The sequence below is a fragment of the Capricornis sumatraensis genome, chromosome 8 (assembly GCF_032405125.1).
Source record: "Capricornis sumatraensis isolate serow.1 chromosome 8, serow.2, whole genome shotgun sequence".
Lineage (NCBI taxonomy): Eukaryota > Metazoa > Chordata > Mammalia > Artiodactyla > Bovidae > Capricornis > Capricornis sumatraensis.
Window position 1 is genome coordinate 105,943,707 of NC_091076.1, and position 17,589 is coordinate 105,961,295.

Consider the following 17,589-nt stretch of genomic DNA (forward strand, 5'->3'; position numbering starts at 1 on the left):
GGACCCACCTCTGGGCTCCCCACACCACAGTCCTAACCTCCCGGGTTCAAGGAAAGTTGCTCCTGGCTCATTCTGGAAGGCGGGGGGAGACAGGGGTTGGTGGGAGGTACCTGAGCATACCCCCACTGAAGACTAGACGCTTTTCCACATGGGACTGGGATCCATAAAGCTGATTGAATTTTCGGAAAGGGTAGGTTGGAGAAGGGTGCAAGAAACTGACTCCCCCAAAGATTCAGGAGCATCTTCTTTGACTTCTGGTTACCCGGGCTGTTGGCAGGTGTGGGTTGGGGGGAAGGAGTTGCAAAATCAGTACAGTGAGGAGAGTCTATCCCACGGGCACCTGGCAAGGCAACACTTCTGGCATGGCTGGCACTCAACAAATATGGAAACTTCCAAGAGTCTGCTGTCTGGCTGCCAATCACAAGGGAGTGGAGTCAGGATGTGCCCCCGCCTGTGTGATGGGAGGCTGGTGTAGGAGATGCATAGACAGGACCACCGGCTCCAGAGCCATTTCTGCTTTTAGAATAATGGTGCGTTTTTTTTTTTTTTATTAAAGAAGAGAATAAAGCATTTGTAAATATATTTCTCTCATGTATACTTCAAAGATGACGCTGGTCGGCAGCTACAGAAGTGGGGAGCAAAGAGGCAGGAGCCGTTCCCCCACCTGTCCTGTCCCACCCCACCCCCTCCACCCTAGATGACAGAGATACACGGAGGGCTGGGAGCTGTCTGGCTCCAAAGGACGAAAGCTTCCAAGATGTGTGAATGCAAGGACCACCTGACAGGTCTCATCACAGTGCCGCCCGGAGAGCAGGGTGGTGCCTCCAGGGAGGCTGGGAGGCTTGTTAAGAAAACCCCTTAGAAACAGATAAGGCATGAAGGTTCCCCACTAGGCTCCCAGCACAGAGGCCAGGGCCACTGACTTCCCTCCTCCAATCCTAGGGTCTCAGGATAGGTGGTAGAAGGAACTGGGAGCCTGAAGGGCAAGCTGGGGATCTGGGCCTCTCTTAGCTGAAGCTGGATCTTCTGAAGCCTTAACATAAGATAAAGTCCCTGATCCTCTTGGGTCCTCAAAAGCCCCCCCACAAAGCTGAGTGGTTAAGAGCAGGCATTTTATGGGAAGGAGGAGACATGTTCCCCATCTAGTCCCATTTCAATACTGCCCAGGGTGGGGTAAGCATCCTGGGAGGAGCGGGGGCAGGGGAGGATCCTGGGACCGTGAGCTGGTGGGACACGCCCAGGACATTCTAGGGGTGGCACTCATGACCTGCAGTGGGGTGGGCCTGGTGGTGAGCGTGGGAGTGAACGAGACATGTTGTGGTCCCTGAGATGGGGACAGGCAGAGGCCAAGCTCGGTGAGTGAGAGGAGGCGTGCAGAGATGGGAACTTCCATCGCCCGGACCCCTGGAAGGCTTGATACCCAGAAGGCATTTCTGGGGCTGGAACCAGGAGGGGCTGGCTCTGAGTTGATTGGCTACAGATCTGGGGTGGGCTGAGGGTGTCCAGGGACAAGCTCGCCCTCACCAGGATTGGCATTGAGGGTTGCTCAGGCCTGGCTCAGGCTTTCTGCTCTGCCTGGCAGGGGCCATCTCTGACCTGGTCAGGACCCTTGAGGCAGGGCAGCTGGTGCGAAGGGAATGACAGCATGTCACAGCTGGGGAGAAGCAGTGGGTGGTCCGGGAGACCCCTAGAACCTGCAACAGCTGGCTCTGGGGTCCCCCTTCAAGTGTTTCCAGTTGTGGCGAGGGGGAGGTCAAGGAGAACTTGCCTTGCAAAAAAATCTCTCAGGAAAACCAACGTTGAAATAAAAAAGTCAACGGGTCCAGAATGGCTTTCAGAAGCTTGGCCACAAATCTGAGAGCAAGGCCTGAGGTCAGGGGTCAGGGGTCAGGGCTGGGAGAGCTGAGAATCCCCAGGGGAGTGGGGACGTTTGGCTTGCAATCTGTGGGCTGCGCCTGGGGGCTGGCGCGGGTGACGGAGGGTCCTGGGACCTCCATCGGTCCAGGACCTGTGAAGGCCTCCATCATCAGCAGAGAGTGGGTTTCCCCGTGCTCCCTGGGTCAGAGGACAACCTCCCTCCGGGGTGTATTGCTGCTAAAAGGGCTCCCTCACTCACCAGAGGCTGAAGGGCCCAGATTCGAGGGACCCCCACTGGCCTGACCCGGGGTGGGGGGGGAACCGTCACTTGCTGCTGTGCGTCTTGACTTTGGTGGCGTTGATGTCGGCCTTGGTCTTCTGGATCCTGGAGAAGATCTCCTTGAAGAGCGCCTTGTACTCGGGCTGGCTCTGCTCCAGCCGCTTGTCCACGGCCTCCACGTGCTGGCTGAGGCTCTTCTCTGCCTTGGCCTCCCCCAGGCCCTCCTCGCCCGCCCGCAGGTCCCTCCATGAGCTGTCCCGGGAGATGGGCCGCGAGGTCTGCACCCCCGCGTGCCGCACCCCGGCCCCGTGCTGCCGGCACTTGCTCAGCAGCTCCTCATACTTCTCCAGCAGCGCATGGTACTGCTCGTCCACCTCGCGCAGGATGGACATGCCCCGCTTGCGCACGCTGTTGGCGTGCAGCGTGAGGTTGCCCGCGTGCCGGCTGGCCGGGTCTTTGGCCATGATGGCGTTGAGCGCCGTGTCGCTGCAGCTCTTGCGCACAGCGTGGCCCGGGGAGGCGGCCGGAGAGGAGACCCCGTCCTGGGAGCCCGAGTCGTCGCCACTGCCGGGCTGGGGGTCGTCGGCTTCGGGTGCCTGGGTGAGGGGCGCCAGCAGGGCCTCGGCCAGGTGGTCCTCCCGGCCCAGCAGGTAGGTCTTGGCCTGCTTCATCTGCTGTAGCTCCAGCAGCTCGGCCTCCAGCTCCTGCACGCGGAAGCGGCAGCCCTCCATCTCGCACAGCTGCCGCTCCAGCTCCGAGTACTCCTGCAGCACCGCCGCGTACTCGCGCTCCGCCCGCTCCTTGCGCTGCCGCTCCTGGCTCACCTGGGAGCGCAGCACGCCCACCAAGGTCTGCAGCCGGTCGTTCTCCTGCTCCAGGGGCCGCGGGCCCAGCTCCAGGGAGGAGCTGTGCAGGCGGAAGGCATCTTCACACCTGGGAGGGAGCAGGGGCAGGTGGGCAGAGGGCGAGGGTGCGCTCAGGCCAGGCCTTTGGAGCCCAGCTGCATCTCTCTGCCCCACTGGGCTGCATGCTCTGCCCACCTAGAATCACTCCTGGGCCTTCTCCCCCGGCTCTCTGCCCTGCGAGCTTGCCCTTCACTTCAGCCAGGTGTCCTGGCTCTCTCTTGGGTTCAGCCGATGGGAGCCACCAGCAGGAGGTCCAGGGGTGGGAGCAGAGAGAGGTCTCCATGAATGTCTCTCCCTGGGCTTCCTCCCTGGTTACTGCGGGGCAGGCAGGAAGCCTGCTCCATGCCCTCTGGGTTCCAGTATCCTCCCTTCTCCTGGTCCCTTTAGGTCTCAGGATGGTATCAACTCCTGACTATTGCAACCCCAGGGTGTAGCAGTGTCCGCCCAGTTTCCCCACACCTTGGCCACCCCTCTTTATTGATCTGTCCTCAGTTACCCTGGGCTGGGTGCTATCCGTCTCTTGCCAGGACCTTTATTGAAACACCCATTAATCCACAGTGTGTATTCTTATTTAAAAAAAAAAATTGGCTGTACCAAGTCTTAGATCGTCAATCTTTATTGCAGCACGCAGGATCTTTAGTTGTGGTGTGTGAGATCTAGTTCCCTGACTGTGGATTGAATCCAAGCCCCCTGAATTGTGAGCGCGGAGTCTTAGCCACTGGACCACCAGCAAAGTCCCCCACCGTGTAAGTCATCCCAATTCAAAAGGCTTAATGGGAACTGAAAGGGACAGTGGTTTGTCCCTCCTGGGTGAGACGTCTGACTTACTAAGCAGGTGACCTTGGTGTCTCATTTTCCTCTTCTGAGGAGTGGGGATGATTAACCACACCTCACCGTATTGCCATGAGAATTAAGTCACTTAGCAGCGTGGTGGGCATGTGGCCAGGGCTCACAGCGCCAGCTGCTGACTGCTGTTAGCTCCACGACCTGCCTCTGCGATAGCCCAGAGGATGCCACAACCCTCCTCCCGCCTGCTGCCTGGTGCCCACCCTGCCTTCCCCTCACCCCGTGGAGACGGGCCCAGCGCGCCCTCACCTACCGGGGGCTGGTGCACAGCTCCTTGAGGCAAGGGAAGGTGTGGATGGTGCGTCTGCGTTCGCGCTTCTCCCGCCGCAGGCGCAGCTGCTCCAGGTCCCGCAGCTGCTCCACCTGAGCCTGCAGCTCCTCCACCTGGGTCTGCAGGCGCTCGATGGTTTCTGTCAGCCTGGGGTGGAGTGGGGCACACACGGATGGGAGGGATGCTCAGGGGACGGGGCCAGCCCTCCTCACTGCAGCCCTGGTGGGGCTTGGAGGCTGGGGCCAGATAGGCAACCTTGAGCCACACTGCCTGGGGCTGAGGTCAGACGAGGAATTCCTTGGGCAGCCAAGGACCCACGGTTCGCTCCACTTCCCAGGCCGAGCTGACACTTCTCCGTGTTTCCTCCCTCCATTTCTTTCTTTTTTAATGTATCTACTTATTTACTTAAATTTACTTATTTATTACCTATTTTTTAACTTATTTGGCTGTGCTGGATATTAGCTGCAGCACACAGAATCTTTGATCTTGAGAGAGTCATTTCCTAGGCAGGTAGATAAGAAGTCTAGGGGTCCCCAAGGAGAGAGGGGTCTGGAATTCTCAAGGAGGAAGAAAGGACAACGTTTTTTTCCTTCTCTACATTCCTTACGATTATATAACAACAATGTATTATGCCTGAGGACAGTCTCTGGATTAAACCTTCTGGCGAATTCTGTAAATTATGGGAGTAGCCCTGCTCTTTGCAAGGATTATATAACAACAATGTATTATGCCTGAGGACAGTCTCTGGATTAAACCTTCTGGCTAATTCTGTTGTCTTAAAAGGTAAATTATGGGAGTAGGTCTGGTGAGGTCTTTACAACCTCCAGACATTCTTTGGATTCACTGGAGAGTATATAACTCCATTGCCAACACTAACAAGCGGGTACTCTTTCTACCCCCTTCTGATGCCTATGTCAGAAGCTTTCTCTATCTCCTTTATACTTTAATAAAACTTTATTACACAAAAGCTCTGAGCGATCAAGCCTCGTCTCTGGCCCCGGATTGAATTCTTCTCCTCCGGGGGCCAAGAATCCCGGCATCGTAATTCAACAACAACCTTTCAATCTTAGTCTTGGCATGTGGGATCTTTAGTTGTTGCCTGTGGGATCTAGTTCCCTGGCCAGGGATCAAACCTGGGCTCCCTGCATTGGAAGCAAGGAGTCTTAGTCACTGGACCACCAGAAGGCTCTTTTCTTTCTTTCTTTTTGTTTTTTAAGATTTTTACTTTATTCAATCGGGCTTGCCTGGTAGTTCATCTGGTAAAGAATCCGCCTGCAATGCGGGAGACCTGGGTTTGATCCCTGGATTGGGAAGATCCCTTGGAGAAGGGAACGGCTACCCACACCAGTATTCTGGCCTGGAGAATTCCATGGACTGTATAGTCCACGGGGTTGAAAAGAGTTGGATAAGACTGACTAACTTTCACTCTCACTTAATTAATTTATATTTATTTTGGGGCCATATGATGTGCAAAATCTTAGTTCCCTGACCTGGGATCAAACCTGTACCTCCTGCAGTGGAAGTGCGGAGTGTTAACCTCTGGACCACCTGGGAAGCCCTGTTCTCCTCAGTTCCTTGTACACTCTTCTATCACGTATCACTTTGCACTGCAATAAAATATTCACGTACCTGCCTTCCCTCCCAGAGGGCCGGACAGTGTCTTTGCATCCCCATCACTATATTTTCCCTAAAACAGAGCTTGGAATATAGTTGGTGCTTAAAGAAGGGTTGTGGCCTGGATGTTAAACCAGCCCAAATCAATGAGGGCAAAGTCACTGCCATCCCAGGTTCCCAGACCTGGGCTTTTGGGAGAGGGAATCTGAGTCACACCCACTGGTACACACACACACACACACACACACACACAGAGGTACACCCAGGCCTGGGGCCTCCCCTCACCACCTCACACCCAGGTTCCCAGCTCCACCGGTCCTCACCCGTGGATCTTCTGCTGGGCCACCTTGCTCTCCAGTGCCAGCTTCTGATTGGTCAGCTCCAGGTCTCGGGCCGCCAAGTCCAGCTGCTCGTACACTTTGGCGTGCTGTTCATTCACGTGGCGCAGCGTGTCCAGCTGTTTGGTCAGGTACTGGGGGGTGGGCGTAGGGGTGGGATAGTTACCTTTCAGAACTGGGTTGGGGAAAATGTCTCTGCCTGGGCCCTCCTCCCACTTTCAGGAACAGGTTTGCTTTGGGGTATTCGTCTGCAGCGGAGGGAGGGGGTTGAGCTGGTGGTTCAACAGGGCTGCCTGGGACAGTTGTGCAGGCTGTGGACTGCACAAGGCTTTTGGGTCAAGTCTGGGTCTGCTAAGATGGGCTACCTTTTCCTAAGCTGCATACAGGTACACACAGACTAAGGGGCCCTCAATGGGTCGGGGAGCATGTATAGGGCCCAGGGGGCCCCTCACCTCGATCTCCTGCACTTGCTCCTCGTTGGTGGAGTACATCTGCTGTAGAGACTCCTCTAGCTCCTTGTTCCTCTCCAGCAGCGTCTTCCCCAGCTCTGCGGCCAAGTGCAAGTCTGGTGGGGGGGGCAGGCAGAGGGTGGGAGGAGCATGAGCAACTGAGAATGGAGTCAGAAAACCCCTCCCATTCCTGTTCTGAACATTCATTCTGCGCTGAGCCTTGCAGACCCAGAGAACCAGGACCCAGGGGCCGCCTCTGGGGAGACTCTAGGCCTGGAAGGAGATGTAAGCCCTGAGGAGACCTGTGCATTGGCCTGGAATGCCCTCTCCCCAGACACTCCCAGGGTTCCTCCCTCTGTGCCCTCAAGTCTGTGGTTTAATGTCACCTCCTCCAGGAAGCCTTTCTCAAACACTGATTTAAAGTCGCACCCTCCCCCACCCCCATGCCCTCCCTGCTTCATTTTTCTCCTTAGCTCCTATCGCTATCTAATTTACCCAACAATTTGCTCATTAACTTGCTCCTGCCCCTTGACTGATGGTAAGCTTACAGGGTAGGGATTTTGCCTGTTTTAGTCACTGATACCCTGAGGACTTAGAACAATACCCGGCACAGAGCAGGTGAATAATAATAAATCTTTTTTGAAAGAATGAGTGAGTGGAATGTGATAAGCGCATCAGCATACAGAGGGGCAAAGTGCCCTGGGAGATAGGGAAGGGAGAGTTCACGGCACGGATGGTGGGAATCTCAGACAAGGAGCAGCTTTGGAGGTGGGCTTGGAAGGACGACCGGAGCTCACTCAACAGGAGAGGGGGTGGAAGGGTTTGCTGGGTATTAGAACTGCACCAGGCTTCAAAGCCTGGTCTGTCTTTAGGGGGCTGTGTCATGGAGAGAGGAGCGGGGGTTAGAAGGAAGTGGCAGGTGCCAGAATCCCTAAAAATCATCTCAAGTGGGTCTGGAGTTGGGTGAGGGTATCATGACATTTGGAGTGGATATTTCCACATATATATGCCTAACTCCTTTCAGACACAAAGGGTAATGTATAAGATAATGAACAAGGACCTACTGTATACCACAGGTGCATGCATGCTAAGTCGCTTCAGTCATGTCTGACTCTTGGTGATCCTATGGACTGTAGCCCACCAGGCTCCTCTGTCCAAGGGATTCTCCAGGCAAGAATACTGGAGTGGGTTGCCATTTTCTTCTCCAGCGGATCTTCCCCATCCAGGGACCAAACCTGCACCACCTTATGTCTCCTGCATTGGTAGGCGGGTTCTTTACCACTAATGCCAGCTGGGAAGCCCATAGCACAGGTGAGTCTACTTAATACGTTGTAATGACCTATATTTGGCCACCTCATGCGAAGAGTTGACTCATTGGAAAAGACTCTGATGCTGGGAGGGATTGGGGGCAGGAGGAGAAGGGGACGACCGAGGATGAGATGGCTGGATGGCATCACGGACTCGATAGATGTGAGTCTGAGTGAACTCCGGGAGATGGTGATGGACAGGGAGGCCTGGCGTGCTGCGATTCATGGGGTCACAAAGAGTCGGACACGACTGAGTGACTGAAGTGAACTGAACTGAACTGAATGACCTATATGGAAAGAGAATCTAAAAAAAAGAGTAGATATATACCTAACTGATTCACTCTGCCGTAGAGCAGAAACTAACACAGCGTTGCAAATCAACTCTACTCCAATATTTTTAAAAAGAAGCAAAGAGTAGTATATATATATATATATTATTCATTTATATTTAAATATATATTTATAAGGGAAGCCAAGAATCACATTGTGGTCTCAAAGAGGAGGGCAGGTCAATTTCTGCTGTTTGCTTGGTGGAAATTCAGCAGGACCAACCATCCCTGGTTCATGATGAGGGAGGCACACCAGCTCCCTTTTCTCTGTAATGAGATGGCGAGCATTTGGCTCATCCACAAACCCTTTCAAATAACTCAGGTATAAATGGAAAAACAGAAGGTCACACTCAACACAGCTCTTTTTTTTTTTCCTTGGGAACTGGGTCAGGTGGTCTGCAATGGGGCCATTGCTACTGATGCTGTCTCCTGCCTTGGCTTTGGGGGACAGGCTCTGTGGATGACCTGCATGAAACCCCTGAAACTTAAGCTAGAGTCCAAGGTCACAGTCAGGGCCGAGAACAACTGCACTTTATGCTTTTTCTTCCAGGTGAGCATCTGAGCTGGATATGTATTCCTACCACCAGCAGGGTGGGCTGGAGTGGCTGCAAGTCACACTATAAACTGGGGATGTTGAAGGTAGCGAATGTGATCAGAGCTGCCTAGTGATTCCAAGGAAGGGGAGGAAGAGAACACAGTGCAAGTAGTTTGGGGTGGGGGAGAATCTCAGGGACTGTTTCAGGGAAATTGGATCACAGTGGAAGCTAAGCTGGTCAGAGCAGCCAGGAGGGATCATGAGAGAAGTTTAGAAGCTTCAGGGCAGGGGACTGAGTGGAGCCAACTGCTGGGGAAAGGACCCCAGCTAGATGAGGGCTGGGGATGGCTCTGGGGTGGGTGCAGACCCCAGACCAGAGTGGGAGGGGGGCCTAGGAGTGGGGGAACAGAGGAGTTGGCTAAGCTGGAAGTGGAATCTGGAGTAACATGGCAGTATCCTGCCAGAGCCAGAATAATGGTCACACTGGACCACTACTGGGAAGGTACTGGGTCTGAACTGGCATTTCCCCTGCCTGGACCTAAGTTTTCTGGGGTCTCCTGCAGTGGGCTCTGAATGCCAGTCAAGGTGTTGCCTGGGAGCAATGCCCCAGAACCTGAGAGACAATGGCTGGGAGCCAGGGGGATGTCTTTGAAAGGAAACCCTGAAATCCCACTGCCCCTCCTGATTGGGGTTAGCATGGAACCCTCTAGACTTGGGAGAAGAGAGACAAGAAAAGGACAGAGAGCAGACACAGGGAAGAAAAGACAAAGATAAAAGGGATGGGAGGAGGCCAGCTACCACCTGGCAGTGTGGCAGGGGTCTGTTCACAACCTTCAGGGCACCAATGTTGGGAACTCTGGGTCTGCGGAATTGGGGTCCACTCACCTTCCTCCCCTTGCCATGTCAGAGCTCGGCCTTGAGGCTGAGACTCAAGGTCAGGAGCCCAAGACTTCAAATGTGTGACTCAGCAGCCAGCTCTCAGTATGGAAAGAGGTACCCACAGGGCCAGCCACACCTGGTCCAAGGTGGGGGAGGGAGGCAGGCAGAGAGAGTGCCAGCGCTTAATAATTAATGGCTTTTTCTATTTTCACGGGTGCTTGTGGCAGAGGGCAGAGGGAGCACAGCGAGAACTGAGGGCCTTGTCTGTCCCCACCGCCTCCCTCCACTAGGACAGAATAACGTCAAAGTCGAACAGGAGCTTGATGGCGAAGCATCTGAAAGTAAATTTGGGACCCATCCTCAGCGGGGGTGGAGCTGGCTGAGAAAAACCAGGTCCTGGGATGCTCAGAGGAAACTAGGGGGCACTGCGCAGGAGAGAATTTGGGCACTGGGTGAGGGGAAGAGGGAAGCAACAGGCCCCGGATCCCCCATATGGTTGGCCTCTGGTCCAAGTTCACCCCACCATCTGGTGCTTCATGCCGGGCCCCACAGGGGTGGTGCTGCAGTAGCTGTGCCTGGGCCTTCCTTCAACTCCAACTCTGGATAATTCCCACTTTCCGGTGCAGTCTTTTCACATCACTCTGTGCCTTAGTACACATACTGTCTCCACTAGACCACTGGCCTTCCTTCCTCTGCCGGAGCAGTAGGGGTTTGGGGGTGTGGCTCTTCCCCTCCAGCTCCGAGGGGGTGCATAAATCTTGTGCATCTCACAGCAGAGGGCCCTCAAGTCTGTTCTCACTGTCTGCAGGGCTCACTGCTGCAGAGCCCCTGTGGCTCACTCACAAGCGCTGGTTTGATCCCATTTCTGCCTCCTAGGCTGGGCTGTGGAGACTCCGGAGGGTGGAGATCAAGTCCCCAGGCTTGGCCTCGCACCTGGCCCTTGGCAAGCCGATGTTGGGGTTTTGGTCAAAAGCTCTCGTTTCTTCTGAGACTGTCTCTGGTTTCCCTCCTTGCCGCTGGGATCCAGCTGCTACTCAGGCCATGAGGCTAGGCCTACTGCTGCAGATCAGCAAGGCCAGAAAAGCAGGGGCCTGTGGGGCCCATTCCTGACCCTGGCCCCAGAGCCGGGCTGCCACCCTGGGATCTGGGCATCCCTCCCTCTCCGGAAGCAGCACATCTGCCAGCCTTTCTCCCTGGCTCCTTCCTCCCACATCTGGGCTGGGCATGGTGCCAGAGCCTTCTTCAGGGGCACGGGAACGGAATGAGACAGCAATGACATTAGCATCTGCCTCCCAGGAGGCCATCTTCCCAGGCACTCAGCTTCCAATCTTTTCTTCCAGGCCCACCTCTTCCGTGAAGCCCTCTCATTGCATCCTGTCGTCCCCACTCAGTTACAAGCCCAACTTCACCTAGCCGGGTGCACCTAGGAGGCCAGGGCTAGGACTGCTCCTAGTTCCCAGGATGGCGTCTGACCCAGTGGAGCCTGATGGGTGTTTTGTGTAATGTGAGGTTTGGGGAGTAGTTGGCCCAGGGTGGGGGAAGGAGCTGTTGCAGCCAGGATCGGGCATTTCACTCCAGGCAGGGAGGCTGAGGGTAGAGGCAGGGTCTAGCCCAGCACCCTCAGTCCCATGCTGGTCCCCCGGAGGCTCTGATTAACCCACACCCCGGAGCACAAGGGCAGAGCCTCATCTACCAGCAAATCTGGCCACTTGGGGTTGTGGGTCAGGGCTGAAACACAAAGGCTCCAGGATGGGGGTAGATGCCTCGCACAGGGGCAAAGGCAGATATTTGGGCCCCAGAGTTGGAGACCCAGAGCGGAGGCTGTCGGCCCACACCCAGACTGTCCACACCCACCCGGCTTGCTGGGTGACTATGGTCACTTCTAGGATACACTTCCTAGCCCCTCCAATTCTGACCATCCCAGAAGGAGGCACTTTGCAGAAGAGAGGGTGGATTGGACTCCAGCAGGCCTTGTGGCCCTGACCCTCTCAAGCCTTCTCCTCCTTCCTGTCCTAACAGCCCCGCCCCCTCCTCGGAGTGATGTCACCCCGGCCACCTCACCAACCCCCTTCCAGTCGCCCTCTTTGCCCTCAGATGGGAGAAATGGAAACGTGGCTCCCTCTTTACTCAGGCTCTGATCTGGGGCACTGCTCAGAATTCCCAAATTCGACCTGCTCCAGACCTTGCGCCATTTGGGAGAAGGCCAGCAGGGGAAGGGCCCGGGGGACTCCTCCCTCCAGAAGGCGGGTTGGACTCCTAGTTGTCTCTGCTGTCTTCACCCGCAAGATGCCGGCACCCTCATCACCTCCCCCGGGGGAGGAGAAGGGAGCTGGGGAAACTTTCTAGGAGTCTGTGAGCTCCGGAATCCTGGCCAGGGAAGGGTGCCGCTGGGTTTAGAATGGGATTAACTTCCTCCCCTCACCTCTCCCCACACACAACCCCACTCAGCAAAACAGAACCAACAAGCCTCCTCCTGGCCTCCAAAGACTTTCAGTTAGCATTCTCAGACTCCTCAACCATACCCGGCGCTCCTGGGCAGTTCCTGCCTCTATGATGAGGTGGGCGAACTGGGTGATGTCCGCCCCTGTTGTTTAGGGAAAGAAGACCGCTCCCCTGACTTCTGCAGGTCTCCACCGGTCTGGTTCCGCTTTTCCGGGGCAGGCCACCGTCTCTCCACGTCCCCACTCTCCAGACGCATCTCCCCTCGGAGTCTGGCACGCCGGGTGCAGTCTGGCCCTCCCCGGGGTGACACCTCCCAACAATGGAGAAGGGGACAGGAGTCGCGGGGCACACCCCGCTTTCCCGCTCCCTGCGCTCACCCTGCTCCAGGTCCTGCTGGTCGTACCAGGGCTCCTCTTCCTCTGCCGTGAAGTCCTCCATCCTAGCGGCCCTCCGCATGGCCCCGCAGGCGGCGGGTGGCGGGAGGGCGCTGCGGCGGCGCGGCTCAGGGCCGGGGCGCGGGGCCCGGGACAATGCGGTGGAGGCGGGCCGAGCCTCCCGCGTCGCGGACTCGGGCTGCAGTGCCCCCGCCCGCGCCGCGCCCCCTCGCCATCGGCCGCCGGTCGGACGCCCACGCGGGGCTGGCTCGCGCGGGCCGGCCGGGCCGGGGTCTTGCAGAGAGGGTCGTACCGGGCGGCGGCTGCACAAAGGGTGGAGGGGAGGGGACGGCGGGCAGGAAGGCGACAAGGAGGCCCCCGGCCCGACCGGCAGGTCTGGGGCGCTAGGAGCGCGCGAGTGCCGCGGCGGGCGCCCCCAGCCCGGCTCCTGCCCGCGATGCCCCCAGCCCGCCCGGCGACACCCGGAGCCGCCGCTGCATCTTGGTGGTGTCCGCCCCGCGCCTCCCTAGCTGCCTGCTCCGAGGGGTGGAGCCAGAAGCCGCCGGCCAATCAGGAGATGTATGCAAAATAAGAGGCGGGGCCGAGGGCGGGATCTCCGCGAAGAGGCGGTCGGGCTGTTGTTGAACCAACCCTCCCCTTTTAATCTCACTCCAGTTTACATCTCAATGTGAAATCGTTTTATGATGTTTACCTATTGTTGTCTCTCTCTCCCTGTAGATCTCCTAACAGCAACGATCTTGTCTCTCGTTCTAAGCTGGCTCTTCAGTGCCTAGAGCAGGCTGACCCATTGCTAGCTTCCATGGACATTCTTGGAATGAATGAAAATTAATTTAAAATTACCTTTAGGAAATTGTGCTTCAATGCCTGTGGCCTGAAACCTCACGCTAGGAGTGGTGAACTTTGACTGTTACCCGCATTTTGGGTCTTTCCCTTTAAGATCCTGTTTCCCTCTACTTGAGATCCATATTTTACGCCCAATTACACTGCTTACTGCGTATATAGTGTCACCTCTCCGAACATTCTTTCCTTAAAGGAGTTTTCAGAATCAAGTATACATGTAACTCACTTTTTATTAGGACTTACCACGCGCTGGTACTACTAAAGCACCCTGACCATAACCCACTCTATATACATGTGGCAAAAACATCCGACAAAGGACTTGTATCCAGAACAGAAAAAGAACACCTGCAAATCCACAAGAAAGCTCAGTGGAAAAGTGCATAAAAGACTTGACCAAGCACTTCATAAATAACCCAATAAACACGTGACAAGGCATTGAACTTCTTTAGAAGAATCGACACCTGTAGGGGTAAAGAAGGAGGCACCATTGTTTCTGTAAGAAACTACTCCAAATTTAGTCGCTTCAAACAACACGAATTTATTAATCTTACAGTTCGAAAGTTAGAAGATTGACATGGCTCTCGATGACTAATATCTCGTTATCTGCAAGGCTTTGTTCCCGTCTGGAGGCTCCAGGCAAGCATCTCTTTCCTTCCTGCTCCCACCTTCTAGAGGCTGCCCACATTCCATGGCCCATAGCCACCCTTTTCCCCATCTTGAAATCCACCAACAGAAAATGACCTTTCTCACTCTGGATCACTCTGACATCTTTGGCCTCTTTCTTTCACTTTAAAGACCCTGTGTGTACACTGGAACCACCTGAATAATCCAGCATAATCTGCCTCATCTCAAGATCCTTGATTTAACCACATCTGCAAAATACCTTTTGCTAGGTGAAGTAACATATTCAAAGATTCTGGTGATTAGAATGTGAGCATTTGGGTGTGTGTGTCATAATCCCATTTACACAAAGTTCAAAATTGGCAAAACAAATCTAATCAGGATAATATTTGGGCTTGGGGAGACATGTGGGGAAACACTGAGGGGCTGGAAGTGTTTTATTTTCTGATCTGGGTGTTGGTTACATACAGGTGTGTTCATTTGTAGAATCACTTATGATACATGCATTTCTCTGAATATGTTATATTTTAATACAATAGTTTACTCAAGAAGAAAAAAATAATCCTATGGCTGAAAAACAGTCAGTTTCTGTCCTTGTGTAGCATGCATTCTAGCAGGGATAAATAAATGTGCTATGAAGGAAATTAACAGGGTCAAAGACTCTAAGACAGAAAAAGCTGGACATACATCGGAAACTGAAGGAAGCCCAGCATAACTGGAGTGGAGTGGACAGAAGAGAAATGAACTGGAGTTAGTGCCGTGGGAAAGAACTGGGGATTTTATTTTGTTCCCAATAGACAAAAGAGACCCAATAAAATGCTTTTCATTTTCAGATGTGAAATATCACTGGCAATTTTGGAGCATGGATTGGAGAAGAGCAAGAGTGGAAGCAACATGGGACTTCCCTGGGAGTCCAGTGGTTACGACTCCACACTTTCACTGCAGGGAGCACAGGTTCAATTTCTGGTCAGACAATTAAGATTCCACAAGCCAAGGGGCAAAAAAAAAAAAGAAGAAGAAGAAGAAAAAGAAATAAAGAGTAGAAAGAAGAAGATCATTTTGAAGGCTGTTGTGATCATGTAGGGCAGGTCTGATGGAAGTGGAGATGGAACGAGATGAGAAATATTTAAGCTAAAGAAGGCTGAGAGCCAAAAAGTTGATGCCTTTAAATTGCGATGCTGGAGAAGACTCTTCAGAATCCCTTGTACAGTAAGGAGGTCAAACCTGTCAATTCTAGAGGAAATCAACCCCGAATATTCACTGGAAGGGCTAATGTTGAAGCGCCAAAACTTTGGCCACCTAATGGGAAGACCAACTCTTTGGAAAAGACTCTGATGCTGGGAAAGATCGAAGGCAGGAGAAGGGGGTAACAGAGAATAAGATGGTTGGCTAGCATCACCGACTCAATGGACATGAGTTTGAGCAAACTCCAGGAGATAGTGAAGGTCAGGGAAGCCTGGTGAGCTGCAGTCCATGTGGTCTCAAAGAGTAAGACACCACTTAGCGACTGAACAACAACGAAGATATATAGGTGAATTGACTGAAAAATCAGAAAGATCCCTTAAATGTGTGGCTTTAGTAACTGGGCAATGGTGATGCCATTTATTGAGATGGGGACAAAGTGAGTCTAAGGGACAAACAGGTTGGGGGGCTGAGATCCAGAGGAGACTGGTCAGCACACCCAAACCACCAAATCCCCTTCCATTTGTTCTTCATTCTGCAGCCCATGGACATGTACCCACAGGAGCCAGAGAGTTTCAGGAGTCCCCAGAGAAGAGCAGGGGCAAAGGGCTGGGGGCCAGGACCCGGGCAGTGAGGATGCTAGCAATGAAAAGCAAACACATCAACCTGAAAATTCACCCCAACCCTGCAGTTAAGAATGCTTTCAGTAAGGACTTAGAACAGGGGTCCCTCACCCTCTGGGATCTAACACCTGGTGATTTTAGGTGGAGCTGATGTAAGAATAATAAAGTACACAATAAATGTAATGTACTTGAATCATCCAAAATCACAGCCGCCCCCCCAATCCTGGCTGGTGGATAAACTGTCTTCTATGAAATTGGCCCCTGGTGCCAAAAAGGTTGGGGACCGCTGACTTAGCAGACCCCCATGTTTGAAAGCATCCAGCTCATAGGTCATCACTCAGCTTTGGACCTTTACCACACCGACCACATCTTCAGCATGACCCAATATGCTCCCTTCCTGGAGCCACTCGCTCCCTGCCCCGGAAGCATCGCCTGGCAGGGATAAATAAGCCTGTCACAAAGGCTGGATTCTTGTTGCTGCCTGAGCACTGGGCAGAGTGATTCAGGCTGGAGCCCCTAGATCTCAGGAGGCTGGTGCGGGAGGTGAGCTAGAGCTGGGCAACCAGCTCTTCCAGGTTGGTGGAGTCTCCTTGTCCTGCCTGCAAGGACCGAGGGCAGAGGCTGGGGTGACTGGGGTGGAGTGCCTGCTACATGCCGGGCCTGTGCTGGGTCCTTTGCCTGGATTGGTCGGCTCCTTGGCCAGTGGGGCCGCTCCCAGTGCCTTCAGGGCAGACAGTTCTAATACTTTCAAAACTATTCCAGGAGGAAGAAAATCAGATCTGCCTTTGAAGAAGGAAATTTCTCAGCCTCCCTGAACTACTAGACAACAAGCCCTGGATTCAATCCACTTTCAGGCCTTTCCTCTAAGCAGGGTAGAGAGTCAAGCCCAGAGGTTGGAAGTAGCAACGACCCGACCTTGGTAACCCCCAGAGTACTCATCAGTGGGTCAGGCAGACCTGCTTCGTGGCGTTCCTCGTCAGGAGCATCAAGATTAAGCGCTGATGGTCAGAGCCTTGGCAGCTTCGATATCCCCCCCGCCACGCCCCCGCCCACCCCCGCCCCAGCTTTGGGTACCGTGATTCCCCTGGGGAAATCAGTTTCACACTGACCAGGCACGCTTACTGAGCTCGCATCCGAGCTCCTGGGAAATGCAGCCAGGATCCTGGGCCTGGAACCCGAGCACAGATACGGAACCCCGGGGTAGCTAGGATCCGGACTTGACGGAACCGCCCTCCCTCTAGTGCCCCCCGAGCCCAGCCCACCGGGAGTGACGGCGCATGCGCAGGCCGCGCTGACGTTGGAGGGTCCCGGCGCTCCTTGTTATTCGAGTACGCTGGGGGATGGGCCGGGTGCCAAGCCCGCGCCTCTGGGCCCTCGGGGTATCCACCGACCCCACACGCTGCGCATCTAGGGTGCTTCCACCCCTGCAGGCCTCTCTATCCTCCCTGTCCCCAGACCCGTCATTCCACCGCTGGGCTTAACGTTGCACTGAAAGATCTCACTCCTTGTATCCCTTCCAGCGGCCTGAGGTCAGCCCCTGGCGGGGTAAGGCGCTCAGTAATACATTGGATGAGTGGGGTCATCCGGGGTCCACCCCACCTTCCCCCCTCCACCATCTGAGTGTGTTCCAGACAACGGTCTGTTCTGAAAGAGGAGTTATGTTAGTCTCGTGAGTCCTTGTGGTCAGGAAGTGCTGCTGTGTGTCTGCCTCAAATCCCTACAGTTAATCTCTGCCGTCAGCAGTAACCTTTAGGATCCTGCTGCGGAGGTGTTCTCCAGTGGCGTCATTCTTACTCCTTCAATACTTCCTTACTGGGGTTGTTGGGAGGGCCCTGAGTTAACACAGACCAAAAGCTTAGAACAGTGACTGGGCCAG

At 54.5% G+C, this 17,589-nt stretch overlaps 1 protein-coding gene across 1 annotated transcript; it reads right to left on the reverse strand.

The window, feature by feature from the left end:
- Positions 1 to 724: 724 nt before the first annotated feature.
- CDR2L (cerebellar degeneration related protein 2 like) lies at positions 725 to 12,508 on the reverse strand. Its single transcript, XM_068978193.1, has 5 exons — positions 12,430 to 12,508; positions 6,564 to 6,676; positions 6,097 to 6,245; positions 4,142 to 4,306; positions 725 to 3,070 (listed from the first exon to the last, which is right to left on the reverse strand). The coding sequence occupies exons 1-5, from the start codon at positions 12,506 to 12,508 to the stop codon at positions 2,182 to 2,184; spliced, it is 1,395 nt and encodes a 464-aa protein (XP_068834294.1). The 3' UTR covers positions 725 to 2,181.
- Between the last annotated feature and the right edge of the window lie 5,081 nt (positions 12,509 to 17,589).